The sequence below is a fragment of the Haliotis cracherodii genome, unplaced genomic scaffold, assembly GCF_022045235.1.
Source record: "Haliotis cracherodii isolate W230 unplaced genomic scaffold, xgHalCrac1.p SCAF_2, whole genome shotgun sequence".
NCBI classification, from domain to species: Eukaryota; Metazoa; Mollusca; class Gastropoda; order Lepetellida; family Haliotidae; genus Haliotis; species Haliotis cracherodii.
The window spans coordinates 59,844,110-59,862,025 of NW_027266275.1; the positions used below are offsets into that span (position 1 = coordinate 59,844,110).

At 39.4% G+C, this 17,916-nt stretch overlaps 1 protein-coding gene across 2 annotated transcripts in view; it reads left to right on the forward strand.

Moving 5' to 3' along the window:
• Positions 1–16,641, forward strand: part of LOC139469334 (RYamide receptor-like) — a 68,996-nt gene extending 52,355 nt beyond the window's left edge. For both annotated transcript variants that reach the window (XM_071251473.1, XM_071251474.1), the window contains exon 3: positions 16,143–16,641. In XM_071251473.1, the coding sequence (XP_071107574.1) occupies positions 16,143–16,565 (423 nt within the window). In that variant the 3' untranslated portion in view covers positions 16,566–16,641. The remainder of the gene's footprint in view (positions 1–16,142) is intronic.
• Positions 16,642–17,916: the final 1,275 nt, after the last annotated feature.

A 17,916-nucleotide genomic window follows, 5' to 3' on the forward strand; every position in this document is an offset into this window, starting at 1 on the left:
TATTGGCAACAATTATGATATTTACCCAATATTTTTCAGTTATAACATAAAGTTATGAATATGATATAATCAGATATAAAAGTAACGAACATTACATTTTAATTTTTTGGCGTTTTATTTTATGCATACTGTTATATGGCAGAGTAATTTATTGTTTGTTACACAATGAGTGTTACTGTATAATATTGCTTCTGAGATACAATAGAAGTTCATTGCATTATGTTTGAACAATGATTAGTTGCCAGGAATGTAGTATTTTTTAATGTAAGCAGTGGTGAGCAAGTTATAATTACATGTTCGAATTTTCTGTAAACCTCCGGAAGGGCATGGATGGATGTCAAGCGTTATAGAAACATGTATAATGTGCTGCGATGTTCTTGTGACACTAGAATGGTCTAGCACTGTGGAAAGTGCTGGAATTAAGTTTGACTATATAAGTGGAGCGGACGTGTACCTGTCTCATCTCACATTTCAACTCACATTTCATCTGACATTACACATCAAGACGAGCCATTCATACTGCCATTGGATATTATCCTACCACTCTACTGAATACTGCCAATGTAATTGCTGTACAGTAATTTGTATTGATTTGTAAACCTAGTTAAGTGTGAAATACAATTGCTGATTGTATACCATTTGTTGGTTGTTTGTTCCACACTAAATTGTTTTACGTACAAATTTCTGGGTTAACACATTGTTTAGTTTGGGAATCGACACGTTAACTATACATTAATATTATTAACAACCAAAAAACAAAATATTTAAAAACTATCAGGATCAGGTCAGTGGCGGAGATACTAATTTAAATATCCCAAATCTGTTGAAAGTCATGTTTGAGACAAAACATGTCGGCATTAGTGGCCGAAGCATTCAAACCCGTAGCTGATAATGCATGACGTGTACATATGAATAGAAACGACAAAATTCATTCTAAGTATAATTATGAGATATATCTGCGGACTCTCAGGAATCAAGCTGCTGAACGTGGTCACCCATCCAACTACTCTCCCAGACCGACGTTGCTCAACTCCGCCTGATTAGTAATGTGTGCGCTGTGCACAGGACCACATGCCAGCACAATTAGACATATTGTTAACTCGAACACGTGTACTAGGAAATATACCGTCCGGATAAACCGTGTTAAACATACATGTTCTTTACAGGATATGAAAGTGAGCATGTTGTTTGCATACATGTATGGGACATATATAGGTCATTATTGAATTCATTTGGAGTGAGTGAGTGAGTTAGGCTTAACGCCGCTTTTAACAGTATTCCAGTTACATCACGGCGTGTCAGCTGAATGTGGGAGGAAAGACCGATGTGATGCACGGGTATGGTGCTGACAAACCCAGAAACATATTCGGGCCGAATCGGGATTCGAACCCACAATCATATGTTTCTGGCGTGCCCAAGTGACGCAACTCTGCACAGCGAATCGAGGCACCTGTGACGACTCGGCCACCCGTGCCCTTCGAATTCATTTGGACATACTTCATGGGAATACAAGTCACCATTCTGTTGAAGGCACTAGATATGCTTTGGTTTTGCTCACGATTGTTACTGTGTATAATTATCATATCACAGCTACTAATCTTTCCAATACAGTAACATACGCTACGTGTATACATTTGTAGTTGGAACGCGTTGTAACTTGAAACTGTAGGATCTCAGGTACACACTAGCGACAAAATAAAAACCGTAATGATAATAAATCTATGCTAAAGGCAGACTCCATTGTAAGATACCGACCATATAATGAGCATGTTTTTTTTATGAATCACAAATAGTGATGATACCAGGCGAGTGTATCCTGCCTCACTGGTAGAACCCGTTAAGTGCAATCTGAAGGCAAATCAAGTGTATAAAGTTGTTCATACGACAGGTTTAGTGTCTTATCAAAATTGAGATCACTGCTCGTCATTTGATTACCCCTAAATATTTCGTCTTCCCCTACTGTCAGCAGAGACTTCATTATTGACTTTGACCTCTCTACCGTGAATTGTAGCCTCGAATCGCGGGAACCTACTTACCATTTACCGAGATGCATTTGGATTAGTAGAATGCATAAACTAACTCTTGGGTCACTGTGACTAGACTAGAAAGTGGTGGTAAGTCTTCCGTTCTTTGTGCCTAAAGCAAATTTTGTTTTCACGTGATATCCACATCATGATCATCCCCTGCAATGGTCTTGGACTGTATTTGATTCCAAACAAATTACATTACTCAGTGTATAATAAAGAGAATGTCAGTTTTCTTATGACACTGAAGAAATCCGATATCACGCTTATCCTGGGTTTTGTTTACGTCAACATGCTGTGAGAAAGAACGACACTTAAATATGTTTTTTTTCCAAACCTCTAAGGTTTGTACGTCACAGGCATAATGTATTACGTGCTCGGATCTGTCATTGCGTCCATTTTACTGCTTTGCTTCTTCGTAGATGGAACTCGACAGTTTAATGCACAGTGCTGTAGGTTTTATAGTTTGAAGCATGTTACCATTGATTTAATACCTCTTTATTTGATTTGAAAGAGAACACGTTAGAGCTGCCGTAAATGCTTTTCACTTGTTACCCTTATACTATAGCTTTTTACCAATTCACTTCACTGATACCAGGGAGATCCACTGAAAGCCGTTTTATCACGGATACTGTGTGAACACAATTCAGGAGGACGACTTTGTCGTATCTTGACCTTCTTGGCCAATTGCACAGCGCTTTATACAGTCTGGGAATAGCTTAAGGACAGTTTACAACATGAATTCAATAATATTTGCAATTGGTTATCCAAATTGTATTCTGTCCTTTCGCTGAGATAAGATACTGGGATCCTTGGATAGTTGGATATGATAGTTGTATTTTCCAATCGGAATCAACTATTCTTCAAAGTCAGAAAACGTGCATAACAAATAAAACGTTTGAATAAAGCAGCCGTTCTTATGTGTGCACATAAAATGTATCGCTATCGAAAGTTTTTTTCTGGAACAAATTAATGCTGGCCATAATTGGACAAGGATGAAACGCTGGGAACGAGAACAATGAATTGGAATTGCGTGCAATAAGGCTAGTTGTGATTCGTCTTCATTACAAACATAATAGAATGGTTGGCGTGAAGAAATATGTTCTTTAGGAAGCGTGTGGTCTTTGCATTCTTAATAATGGCCAATAATGGCGAAATAGCCAATTCCCTTTCACCGATTTATTCACCTGAGTGAAAAGAAAACTATTCAGAACCTGTTCGACAAGAGGGATGGCTTCAACTTCAAACTTCCCCTTTTTGTCGAGCAATATTCCATCCAGCAACTCCAGCGTTTGATGTCTACATTTCAGAACTTTTGAGGTACAATCGAGCATCCTCTTTCAAAGAATATTTTAAAGAGCGTGATACGACTTTTGCTCATACGTGGTTTGATGAGGGTTACAATAGTCAAGGCCTCATGTTAGTTTATGTTCCCCGAGCCACACACCTATTTAAATTGTATGTATACTCTACCAAAAAAAGAAACGCAAAACTTATTTTAGACGTATGTTTTATATAACATATAAATCAAGAGATGGTAACCGATTGTTCAATTGGCACACATCATTGTCATTGACCCAGGTACCACATGGCACATATGGAACTGTATACAGTATACAGTCTATTTTCAAGGTGAAGGTCATATTTTCTCAAAATCTTGTAAGGCCACCATTAGAGTCCAAAACTGACTCGCATCGGCGTCCCATGGAAGCAATCAGATCCCGAATTATGGCCATGGTTATTTTAACCAACTATACTTGCAGTGCTTGTGCTAACCGTCGGAGTTTCTGTGTTTGTTGCTAACGTGCTCCTTGTCGTTGATCCATTGCATCACACAAATGTTCGATTGGGTTTAAATCTGGAAACCATGGCTGGACAGGGATGTTGTGATTCCTGAAAAGGCTGTTGTCAGTTTTGCAGTGTGAGGCCGGGAGTTGTCATGCTTAATGAGAAGGACGTTTGGCCGAAGCATCTCATTCGTGTAACATTGTGTCGTTAAATTTCCCAGAACTTGCACCAAGTCTGTTCTACCCGTGTAGGAGATGGCTGCCCACATCATCACACTACCACCACCAAATCTGTCCATTTCCTGTATGCGGTTTCGTGCATAACGTTCCCTACGACGCCTGTCAACACAACGTTTACAATCTGCACGGTGAAGCATAAAACGAGACTCGTCACTAAACCAAACTTGTCTCCATCGCAGTTGTGGCTATACTCTGTGACCTTGACACCAAGGTCGCAGCCGACGATGCAGATCCGTCGAAACTGATCCCGAACTGGTCGTAAAGCGCGAATACATTCAGCGTGAAAACTGTTTCCCACTGTCTGGGCTGATATCATACGCAATCGTGGATTGTGCCGTTGATGAAGAGGTGGCCGTGGTGGTTGTTCTCTCACGTAAGTGACGTAGCCGTATGATTCTGTCCTGTAGTGATGCGTGGTCGACCGGATCTGGGAAGGTGCCGCGTTGTCCCGTGTGTCTGAAAACGGTTCCACATCTTGTAATCTTCGTGCTACGTGGAAAACCTGGCTACAGCCGAAGATGATTCTACTGTTTGCAGTCGACCGATGGCGTTGTTGCGTTTGGCTTCCGTCAGTCGTGGCATGTTTTCGCTGTTCCCTTGCTGTATGATTGTGATGGCATACAAATGAAAACCCAACGTTTTTATAGCCCCAGAAGTGATGATGCACGTGCACTACATGTTGGTGTGTTTCGGCGCCAGGCTCTCAGGTGGTTGTGTTTTTGTACCTCACTCTTTCTACACAAATCAATCCCAATCTATGCTGAAATGACCAATTCATTGTTGGTATTAATTGTGTTTGGGTGTCGGCAACACTCTCTCAGATATTTACGATTTTACTACTCCGGGGTTCCGTCTTTTGCTGAGTATATGTCTTATGCATGCAAGCATTGGCCCGAAATTGGTAAGAATACGACACTCGGCTAGACATTTATCCCATTCTTCGTAGCAAAAACTTTCATTCGGAAAACATCGTAAATACCAAGAGAACTGCGTCTTACATAATTAATCGAGACACAAAAGTGCGGTTGGTATGTTACAAATGTAATGCCAACAACACGGCAATTCGTTCGGGGAACATAAAAGAATGTACCTTCCATGTTAGTGGTGTACATTGGAAACAATAGAATGAGTGTCAGCCAGCCAGAATCCGACATTCATGTGTAGGTTACGATACGTCCCGATGTGACGCATCAGTGACAAACATGATGACCTCAAAAGCACACATTTAAAGTCTACTAGTGTTTGCGTTTCCTCACTTCTTAAACACTTTTCGCCGCGGTATTATCAGACACCACTGATAATGCAGGAAACACGTCCCATCCAAATTTTATCGGAAATCCAGAATCTGAAGCTAAGCTATTTAAGACGTCAGGTCCTAGGAGACCAGCGACGAAGACATCCTGTGTTAAATCTGTTTAGTTATATGAATAGGAATTCAATTGAAATTGATTTCATGCAGCCATTCCTGAATTCAGACCACGCTTTGAAATTCTTCTAAATAGATTCCTATGTTCTCTTAATGTCCTCTAAGTACATTTCCAATTTCTGCGAAAAGAGTAGGAAATATTATGGAGTCAAGTTCACGATCTTCAAGCTGCCTAAGACTTCCCGTTTAATGAAGTGAGACTGTGAGGATCCGACTTGAACCATTTCAATTTGCTGTAAACGCTGTCGACGAAATTAGCTTAATCTTTTGGCGACATGTACGCTCTTGCTGATTCTGAAGGACTGCTGTTTTGCACGCATGATGTCTTATAGCAAATGTGACTCCAAGTAATCAAATTTCTTCTCAGATATCATTTTGATTTGTGTATAAGTGTCTCTCAATCATTGTATACAGGATACGATAAACCACAATTTGCCTTGTGTGAGGTGTTAGGCTCTGTTATAAATGTACAGCTATTCACTTGAACAACAGGTCATTAAAGCGCCGAAAAACATGACTGAACTTCTATCATGGTTTTCGATATTTCCATTCAGAACAAGAATTTACCCATGACTGAAGTATGCGAAATGTGGTGTAAATTTAATATGTCTTTCCGTTTAGTTTGGTTATTAACTGTTCAAACACATAATTATGAACATCTGTATTGTGACGTATTGTGCTGTATCACGTGAAGAAATAATACGCTTCCTTTAACAAGGTATTCATGATAGGTATCGTTATACTCTGCGATGGTGGAATAGAGATCATCTTCGATTATCATGTGCACTGAAGATCTATTCTTTTGTGATTACCTTGGATCTATTTCCGTTTCGGAAGTGACGTCACAAACTCCAGCCCTCTTATGATTACCATAGCTCATGCTTATTTTCTCTCGCTCATGAGCTAAATATCAACAACCAATCAAAATACCTCCCCTGAATCGCGTCACTGTCAATGTCGCCCCACATATTCAGTCGAATCAGAAAGCTGTTATAAATGAATTTTTAGCTGGAAACCATGTTTCTTGAGTACAAAGACGTAGGAGGAAAGGCGTTTAGATTTAATACCTTCTGGTTGAAATTGATACGGCACGCAAAGATGTTTAGAGTCCCGGAGACATTGCCCCTTGTTTATTTTTTTATGACTATACAGCATTTGACCTATTTTAACGTCGTGTCATTCGAACCGGAATCAAAACAAGGCTATGGTGACATGTTGATCCATGTTATACATCAAAATAGAATGTACATATCATGCACTGGGACTTCGAGAGTGAATAGATTAAAATTTAAATTAGGTATACGTTCATAGATGTTATCGTAAGTGATAAGCATACTCATGATTCAAACGAATCCTTGTGTTAAAGATCTCAGCTTCAACTCAGATTCCAGCAAAATCAAATCTCTGATAGAATATCTCTATATCAAAACACCCTTGAAGATGCTGGGTTAGAATTGGTCTTCAGCAACCCGTGCTTGTTGGCAGAGGCGACTAACGGGATCGTGTGGTCAAGCTCCCTGACTTGGTTGATGCATGTTAGCGTTTCCCAGTTGCGTAGATCGATGCTCATGGTGCTCATCACTGGGTTGTCTGGTCCAGATTCGATGTAAAGACCGCCCTCATATAGCGGGGTTGAACAACAAAAAGCAAAGCTACATTATTACACCAAGCTGATTATCATTATTGTTTATCAATTTCAAAGAGGCATATGTGTAGGAAATATCTACTTTTTTCTGCCCTGCCATGGTTTATTTAAACGTTTCAGATTGGTTATTCCATGAGTTAAAGGGGGATTATCTGCTGTGTAGGAAAATTAGTCACCGTTTCGGCGGAATGATTTAACGTTGCAGTACACTCAACTGAAAGAAATCCTGTCCTCGCGCTCGCACCAAATGACAAGCATTGTCACCTCACAGTATGATATGTCGAAATGGTTCATGGTGATGTGGTGTAAAAAAACAGTATACGTTTTATGTATGTGATTAGCGTGTAAGCGTTCGTACATATCGAAAGGTGTGTAAAACCTCTTACATGTACTTGAACTTCTTTGAGTTCCAAGGTATATCATGTTTAGGTTATCAACGTTTTGACATAAATTCTCTAATAATATGAAGATATATGTAGATTTACAAAATCCCGAACAAGTGTTATTGAAAGATAATAAACGAAGAGATACTGGGTGCTTCCTTCACGCAGCCCACAAGGACAAAGAACATTGATCTTGGTGAAGAAAATAATCCTAAGAAGGGCAACCCATCTCTGAAAATTGAAAATCTGTCAAGTCAGTAATCCGATACAGCAATCAATTGCATGTATGAAGAAATGATCACAGCGTGGAGCTTTTCGCGTCAAGAAGTTGTTTTAAATCATAGCCCCATATCGGAAATTGTCAAATCCCCGTGATGGCATTCGTTAGACCAAACGGATATCGACCATATTGGTTAATTCACGAGCGAATAACTGTAACGTTTTTCTCTTACCACCAACGGACTTATTGTCTCCCAGCTGATACCAATGCACAAAACAAAGTATACCTGTCATTGTAAATTTTCACCAAGGTCCACGGGATGTGGGCTTCGGAACCCGACTCAAGGACTCCACGCGGACGGAATTAGCAATTTGTTTCCTCGGAGCGCTATTAGAAATGGGATGTGTGTATTTTAAGGGGAAGATTCGTCACGGGACATTGTCCCTTGGAAACGTTTTCCTAAACGTTAAGCACATTTAGACTTGAGTGGGTGCAATACGTCTTGTTTGTTACTGCTGAATAACACGACACGAGAGGCTAAAAGAAGCGTCTATAGTCTTAAGTAGATAAAAACATTGTCAAAGAAAAGGATAACGAAACGCAACTGGTCTGTCGCAGTAAATCTTGACAAAGATAAGGTCAAATGACAGAGTTCAATGTGAATTATATAGTTTTTCTGGAACGTGTTTCATTTGAAAATATTTCAGGATCACTTATTGCTCGACAAGAACATTCAAGCGTTTCTGCATCTTATCCGCTTAGTGTGATAAGTACCTGAAGATTTTAGATTCTTTGGACTTCAATTCTTCATGGACCTTGCTTTCAAAAACTGCGAGATATAACAGCAAAAGCTTTTTTCTTTGCCATGGTATAATCATCATACCACACTGATGCGTCCCATAAATTTCTGTGACAATTTGTATACATTGTCCACATCTACTTTGGAACAATAAAGGATAGAGTTCTACTGTTCAGGATTAACCATGTTAGATGGCTTAATACATTATAACATGGACGAGTTATCTTATTCCGTTGGACTTAAAGCACGCACGCATTGAATGTTCTGCACAAGAGGAAAATGAGATCAGAAAAGCTTAATTCTGTAAGGATGGATCGCAAAGTGCATCCTACAGAGAAAAAGACGGCTCCGTACGAATATCTATTAGATACTCCAATCTGCATTGGTGATTGTTCAATGTCATCGCATCCTTCAACTACAACCTGAAAAAACGACGGTCCAGTCCCTGAAATAGCCCCACTGAAATGTTTCGTCCTATGATGTTACTGAAGTAATCTTAAACCGGAAATCCTACTAATTAGGCCCTTTGTTACTGTGAATTGAAGACGATAGGTTTGATTGGGACAGACGTCGAGAAAGCGATTCTGGTAATTGCATTTTGACGCATAGGGCGTATTTGTATTTTTTTTATAGCATGATAATGTACCAGTTAAATACGGATCAATAATCTTCAACCCACGTTTTGGAATTATTGAGTGAATACATCTGGGGCGGGGATGTCATGTTAAGTACATCTGACAAGAATTTGTATTCCGGATGTTATATTAGATATCACAATCATGATATGTATTAGCCGTAAGGATTGTAATATCGAATGTAATTATAACTCTTCGATATTTGCACATGTACATATTTGAGATTCTCAAATCTCATTGGTCCGTTAAAAACTTGAAAATACATTACGTCTGACAAGCACAATTCAAATGATGATGACGTTCTGCTGTGGAGGACTTTCCACGCCACCAGGAGGAAGCCTTATTCTACACCAGTATGATCCAGGCACTCAAGCATAGTTGGCAGAAGTGTATGAGATTATGTTGAAAAATAACAAGCAACTACTCTCCATGTTCGCAGTCCATCATGGCTAGGCTCAGAACGTTCAAGTCATCCCTCGTATCTGACCTTAATGACTCCCATATCGTGTTACTTCAGACCTACTGAAAAATCAGAGTGACACTAAATTTCTTTTTGGAAATCCTGCATTAAGAGGCATAAGATATTAGTTGGTGATAACACTATTGCACGTTAGAAATTGTTTCACAGAAATTGTCATTAGATTATGAGTTCAAGAACGTTTTTCGATCCTATAAATGTCTGATTTTCCGGAATGATCAGCACAGACGCTGGTGTGTGTGTTATAAAGCGTAAAATTGTCAGTCACTGTCAGGCACTAGCTGAAGTTGGTGGTAATAGTTTAGTCTGAGACATTGACATACGACATTGACACGTTTATTGTCCTTGGTGTAAAAAACGAAAACCAGTGAAAATTATCTCTTTAACGTCGAAATCAATTAGACCATGAAACTTCATATACAAGTATGATTCAAACGTGTTCTCTGTGTTGGCGCTGGACAAATAATGTTTTTAGTTTATTTTTTTACTTTTGAGTTTGATATGCAGTATACACTGTTCACAATACTACCATTTCTAAAGTCGATCTATTGAATGTACTTTATATACACGTCATGGCCAGCCGTGGCATTATAATCAGGTTATATTAGTGTTGCGTATTTTCAATGTACAATTGGAAATGACATACTATGATAGTTAAAATGTGCAGTGACATAGTCTGCATATCGGTACTTCTGTGACACCGTAGACTGCTCTCAATAGTTTGGGATATTGATCATGGTATTGATATCGAGATGGAAATCAAAATACCAACAGTCGGTCAACGCTGACAGGCATATAATGTAAGCAAATCATTAACACGTGTAAGTATACAGTGTCGGTAACACTCTCAGAGGTAGGTAGATATATGTCTAGTGACAAAGGGACACTGCACATGTACTTAAATGTGTATTGAAATGTACGAAGGGCTGTCCTTTTAACCACAATAACAACGATGCGGCGCCTCCGTGGAAAAGGAGCGTTTGAGACCCTATTGTGTAACAGTCGGTGATAAACCGTGTTTGTAATACAAAAGGATTGGCGTCCAGGACAGACGCCGCTTAAGATGTACCACACGTTGACGATACCGACTCCTCGTCGCTCGGGTCCTGCGTGACCGCCAGAGGAACGCGCATAGCTCAACCAGGAACAAACATCAACGTCGGCACAAAACAAGTTTGTAATAGACTTCACGTGGGCAAAACATTTATGCACATGTGCCAGTATTGAGTCACGAGTGCCTACTACCCGACCAACAGCACCACAACTCTCAACATGCCATTTGCTAGTGTAATAGCAATGCTTTTGTGTTCCGGGGTGATAACATGAGAGCTCAAATTGCGCGCCATCTGCAGAGGCTCTCTATCAACGATGTTCTGGCTCCTTCTCAAAGAAAGCGTATGGGAGGTGCGTGGTGGACGTGTAGGGTCGACGACAACCACCTTCCAGAGACCTTCAGGAACAGGTCTAGCTTTCCATGATGAAATATAGCAGATCAGTGGAGTCTTCGATGTCGATGCAATGCCTGTTTGGATGAGCGAGGCAGTCTGATTCGATATTGATCACTTGTCATCATTCTGACCCTCCTGGCTCCGTGTATACATTTCACTTCCTGACATTGCAGGAAGCGTTCTTGTGGCAGACGGCCCTTATTCTCCAGTGTTTTCGATAACATTTTGAATCAAGTGTTTCACTGTTTTTAACTTTTTGTGAGCAGTATATATCAGGACTTGTTGAGGTTCTAGTCATGGTTCTAGGTCAGGATCGCCAAAGCGACACTCCATCATCATGGCTTGAAGTGGTATCTTGGCGTTAGTTAAAGAAATTTGGTATTTGGTAATTCGCAGTTGTCATGCCTGCTTGTGTGCCAACTTAGTTCCTCCTCTATTGATGGTACACGCTTTGTGTTTACGTATACTGACGGATGATCAGCTGTACGAAAGTAGCGGATGATCAATTTCAATACAACTATTCCTACGGTACGTTGTAATGTGGCAGTAAGTCCTTTAAAATTGTATGGCATACCATCCTACCGAACTGAAATGAGGAAAAGGAACTCTACCTCTCAGTTGATTTTTCCATTTCATTTGATTTTCTTTTGAATTTTTGAATTTAGCTTATACTATACAAGAAATGAACTGTACTTGCGCTTCGTCAACACTCACAGAATACTTCAACATGGTTTTTATTTTATTTTAAATTATAAATCGCATATAATTTTTAAAAATAATGACTTTTTGTGGGTTTTTTACATTTGTCATCTCTTATATGTTCGCTACCTTATTCTTGTATTGAAAACGTCTTTGTATCTATGATTTTCAAACATTAGGAGAATTGTTATGTACACTAAGATATTTCTCATGTAATTTTGATCATTTTTGCCTCTTCAATAATTGTAAATAGTTACTTGTAAATCTTTAATGGTACCATTGGATATCTTATGTTCAGCGCTTTATTTGATACTTACAATGTCAGTATAGAGATAGTAGTTATTTTGCTATTAGTGTTTTCCCCATGTTTAGAAACACAATTTGGCTAAGCACCTCAGACTATTGTATTCCCCGGCTGTCCAGGATCTTGTGTCTTCAGCTCCAAGGATTCGTTAAATCGTTTACGATTGTCTCGCTACTGGGGTGATCAGCTTCGAAACAGGTTTAGTTGGCAAGTGGTTTCGGGAAACAGTTCGATCTACGTTCTGACTTTGTCTGGTTGTATTAAACTAAACTTAGTAGCTTGGGTTTGCAATAATCAGTTATTCTAGTAATCCGTGGATTACCATCCTTCTCGTGTTTGTCTAGCTAATTAGTAACTATTGTTTCCAATACTCAGTTTTTCTAGTAATCCCTGGATTACCAACCTTCCCGCGATTGTCTAGCTATTTGGGAAATTTGGTATTTCCTTGTTCAGCCAAAGTGATTTAATCTTTAGTCGATTAGACCAGTTTCATATTCAGACGTACTCGTCTATTTTATTGTCCAAGTGACTTATTTTAGGGATAGGTCATCAGTGTTTATTTCTCGCTATGTAACCCAGCCGAGGTTATTCACTCATAAGTTGGTGAGTTAATTGACTCAGGTGTTAATTGGTCGCGGCCGACTTAATTGGCTGTCTGCGCATCTGGTTGGTAACTTGTCAAAGTGTTGGTTTAGCTACTCTACTGTATACAGTTGCTTAGTTAAGACTCTTTTGTATTGACTCTGACGTATTTAATCAGCGCAGATTAGGTTCATCTCATTTTTTATTGTCATAAACTTGCACAAAATGCTGTTTTTATTAAACCTGTCAACCTATTATTTCATTATTACTTCATTCTTATTTAATGGCACCCCTGATCATTGGAGCACAGCTCCGTGACAATATTTAACAAAACTTCGCATAATGCACAACTGCTGAATAAATATGTGCTTTCTCGGCCCTTGTTTAAACATAGTAGATATCATATGATTGCAAATTCATTTCTTACCCTTGCCCCTCAGTTTATCTAGCACTTATCAATTCTGATCAGGCGATGGTACAATCAGAGTATCTGACAATCACCTAATATCCCATCTACATAAGTTAATATACGTTATCATGCCGAATGCAATAGAAACCGTTCTGATATCCCTTAGTGATATAGTTAGTCTTGGGGACATGGATGGACCTGACATCCAGGACGCCGCAATTGTATTTCGTTGCGTCCCTTAGGCATGCCAGGATGCTGTAATTTCAGATTCACATTGATAATGAAACTCTGTTTGACAGGATCATCGACGTGCATCACTTCGGGCTTTCCCTACAAATAGCTAACACGCCATGTAATGTGTAAAATACTGTTCAAATGGGAGATAGACCCAGCTCACTTATTCAAACTGTAGTTAGTTTGGCAAAACCAAGATAGCCAGTAATGTGTGTTCCTTCTGTCTCATGCAGATTCTAGATGGCTTTAGTTTCTTAATTATTCAGATCGTCAGGCAGTAGTTTTGCTCTGAAGTATACATGCTGTCTAACTCGGTGTTAACAATGTCTTTCTATCAACTCTCTAATGAAAACGAACACCAATTTAAAGGTGATCCAGTGAGGTGTGATACCTATCGAAAGCGTGATCGCTAAGTTAATACTCTGCGGTTCCCGGTAAACCTCTCCTGACGTCCAGGGCAATACCGCCGCGCTGATCAAATTACCACGGACCGTAATTATTTCTGAACGAAATGTCACAATGACCCACAGTCTTTTATCACTGCTTTCCGAGCGAGATTGATGAAGTTCTGATATGCAGTTTACTTCTCTGAAAATATACACGAATATTTCGTTATTGTCAGATGGTATGCAATCTTTTCTTTGCCAGCTTTCAGGTATATACTAATTTGTCTTATTATCCTGCTTCAATCACATATACACATTCATGTAGCTGCCATCAGCTTCGTGTAAAGGTATATTGCTCTTGAGGCACAACTCGCAAATATCTTCTCTGAAGCTATCAATTATGCGCCTCAATTATTCTTCTTTACTCTGACAGGGGGCACAGATGGCCAAGTCGTCTAAGGCGCCGCGATTCGCTGTGCAAAGTTGGGTACCTTGGGCACACCAGAAACCAATGATTGTGGGTTTGTGGGTTTCGCCCCGATTATGTTTCCAGGTTTGTCAGCACCATACCCGTGCTCGTGGGTTTCACCGAAGTGGTAAACGTCTTAGACCTGCATCACTTCGGGTTTTCCTCCCACATTAAGCTGACACGCCGTGATATAACTGGAATACTTTTAAAAGCGGCGCTAAACCCAACTCACTTACTCACTCTTTACTCTGACACGTTCACGTTCTGATGCCATCAGATATACACTTATATAAACTGAGGAGCAAATGAAACTATACGCGTCAGTTGATTTTATCATATGTTTGATTTTCAATTGAAAATATCGCAAGTTGGCTACATGATATCTAAAATATTGACTGTACTAGCGCATGGGACTGAAACAATACTTCGAGTTTGATGTAATACTTGTAAAAAGTCTTGAATTGCGTAATACAAAACTGCTTATGACATATGACATAATATATTTGACAATCATTTGATTCGCTTTTTGTGGTACAAATTGACAACCTTTCAAACATGGTTGGAGTCATATGGTTGCAAATTCATTTCTTACCCCACTACTCATTAAACCAATTTATTTTTACGCTAAATCACCCAGCAACACATTACATTTTACAAACTGTTGCAGAAATGAGTGATGGTTGAATAGACATAATCAAATTTCAACAGTTCTTTCAATTTTCAATTACATGAAATACAAACTGGGTACACTTTCTTTTGCCCCTCGGTTTAGATGAATCTTCTGCTCCGTCCTTCATGTACACTGTCCTTCTCAATAGCTATCAGTTAATGTATGCATTGTACATATATATTGTAATGATCTAATTATCCACAATGTCTCTTTACCGATCAACATACGTCTTAATCATTCTCCTCCGATCTCATATACATTTTCATGCTCTGTTGCCATCAGTTGTATATTAACGTATGTCATCAACTACGACGTGCATCATGCTGCTCTGTTCTGATATATACGTACATGTTCTGTTGCTATCAGGATTATGCCCTGGTTCGATTCCCCACATGGGCAAAATGTGTGAAGCCAATTCCTGGTGTTCCTCACACTGATTTTGCTGGAACAATGCAAAAGCACATGAAACCCGACTCGCTCACTCACTATGTCCTTCTGTGTACGTTGTTCTGTGGTTTTCAGTTTCTTGCCCCGCTGTTATCAGGTGTTCACTTAATGTTTTGTTCAAAGTTAACTGATTGAAATTTTGGTCATTTATAGTAGTTGGAAAAAGACAAATGAAATGTCTAACTGTATCAGTATCAGCTTTAACAGTGTTTCCAGATACACTCACACACACTTATTAAAGGCATTTTCCCAGAATATACTAATGTATAACACTCAAAAGAAGTTAAAGAACACCCTCTTCTTTCATATAACTATAATTAATATATCACCATACATTAACTATAGGGGACGGTGGGGTACCCTAATGGTTAGAGCGATTACCCGTCACGTCGATGACCCGTAACAATGTGTACAATGTGTGAAGCCAATATCCGGTTTCCCTAGTCGTGATATTGCTGGAATATCGCTTCAAGCCATGTAAAACCATGCACACCAAATCTCTCATTAATCATAGTAATATGAAAAAATCGACTTTAAAGTAGTATACTTATATGTACCGATTTCTGTGTGTGTGATACGGCAACACCAGTAGGTTGAATATAAGGTACATTCTTAAGAACTTCCTAAATATTGGGCACACTGTGGCTGATGTAATGCCAACGTTATTTGAAAGTTTTACAAACTTCTAAACAAAGGTTTCATTTACGTTTTAATTTTAAGTTCAAACTATCTCATGCTATTGACACCAGCTTTAATTCTTTCTTTATATTTTTTATTATTTATAATTGCCGTAGTATAACCAAATCTCAAATATTTCCATGTGTAATCATTAAAGACTATATGTTGTTGTATTGCAGATTACCAAGATGATGTTCACTGTAGTGTTAATCTACGCTCTGTGCTGGCTTCCTCTACACGCTCTCAACCTTGCGGGCGACATAAACCCCAGCATTTACGACGGCGAACACATGAATATTCTCTGGATGGTGTCTCATTGGCTAGCTATGAGTAACTGCATGTACAACCCCTTTGTCTACTGTTGGATGAATTCCAAGTTCCGACAGGGCTTTGTTTCAGCCTTCAGGTGTTTAACATGTGGACTTGTTAAGTTCCGGAGGGACAGGGATTCTATGAGAATGCAGAGACAAAATACATACATGACATCAGTGACTAATACTAGCTGCAGAAAGCGATATTTAGTCAAAGATAATTGTATTGACTCGGCCGAGGGTAGCCCACTGACGGGACATAGAAATGGCCGAATGAGTTCACGAACTTAACTGAGGGAGACGGGTGTTCCGCTGATGAACAAATTGGGAAAGTTGATATTGCATCGACACCTCTGAAATTGATGATCTTGACCAAAGATATATTCAAATGTCCATTTTAGGCAACATTCTTGTATAATGTAAGATACAGGTTCGTAAATATATCCTTCTTTGTACAAACATGGATAAAATGTAGATTTAATTTTTTTCTCTTTGTTTCAAAAGAGCTCCGTATAAATGTAAAATATGGCTTGTTTAATTTTCAGTACAATGATGTAATTCATTTTTATTTGTATCTATTTCGACTACATCTGAGGAGTAAAAACAAGTGTTTTTATATTCATTATTGAAGTGGTTTCTTCACATGTTTACATTTTAAATAACTTTACTTGTCTCATATGGTGATTGCACGCTAGTGTAATGCATTTGCCAATTTTGCTTTATGTATTAAGGCGTTTGTCCTCTTGGATTTGTTCAATATATATATTTGTGCAAACGTGTCATGTTGGTAACAATGCTTCACTTCATTTCGGTCAATACTGAGAGGAAAGCAAATTGGAACTTCACGTGACAGTCACACGACAAACAACGTGACCCAGGAGTGTTTATAAACTGACGCCAAAAGAAACTTTACCATGGTTTAAATTACTCTACTTTAAAATCCACAAAAGATCGATGCATGCTGTAAAATGTATTGAAAAGATCCAAATCTTAAAGAAATCAATATTTTAAATGACAGTCATAAGCCTCCGATATTGGCATGACAGTTGCCCGAAGTGGGATAGCAAGACCAAGCTTTCAACGTAGTGGACAAAGGGCACCCACATCTAAAATTGCTCAAGTTCAATGACACGTCACGTTAATAGCGTTTATGACAGCCCCTGCTGCAAGACACGCAAAAACTCTCCGGCGCACAGAAAAAGTCAGTCGTCTGATGATTGGAAGACATTCTTCGTGGAGGACCTGGATCAGTTCCTGTCGGTCGGCTGGAGAATGTGGTCGCTGTCGAACACGACGATCCCAGAGGTGTTCTATGGGGGACATGCGTTGGGAGCGTGCAAGGTCACGGCAACGCGTTTATGTTTTTGGCTGCAAGGAAGTTCTGTACAATTCTGGCTTAATGGGTCGCGTTGTCATGCTGATAAAGGACATCACGTGGCAGCTGTTGTAGAAATGGTAAGAACGTCGACGTACATGTAACGCTGAACTGTCAAATGTCTGTTAACGATGACCAGTGGTATTCTCTCCTGCTCACGTCTTCCTCCCAACACCATAACACCCGAGCCACCATACGCCACGATCTCCGGAACGCAATATGCCGCCGTTCAACAGACAGAAGCGGATTCCATCAGTGAATACGACC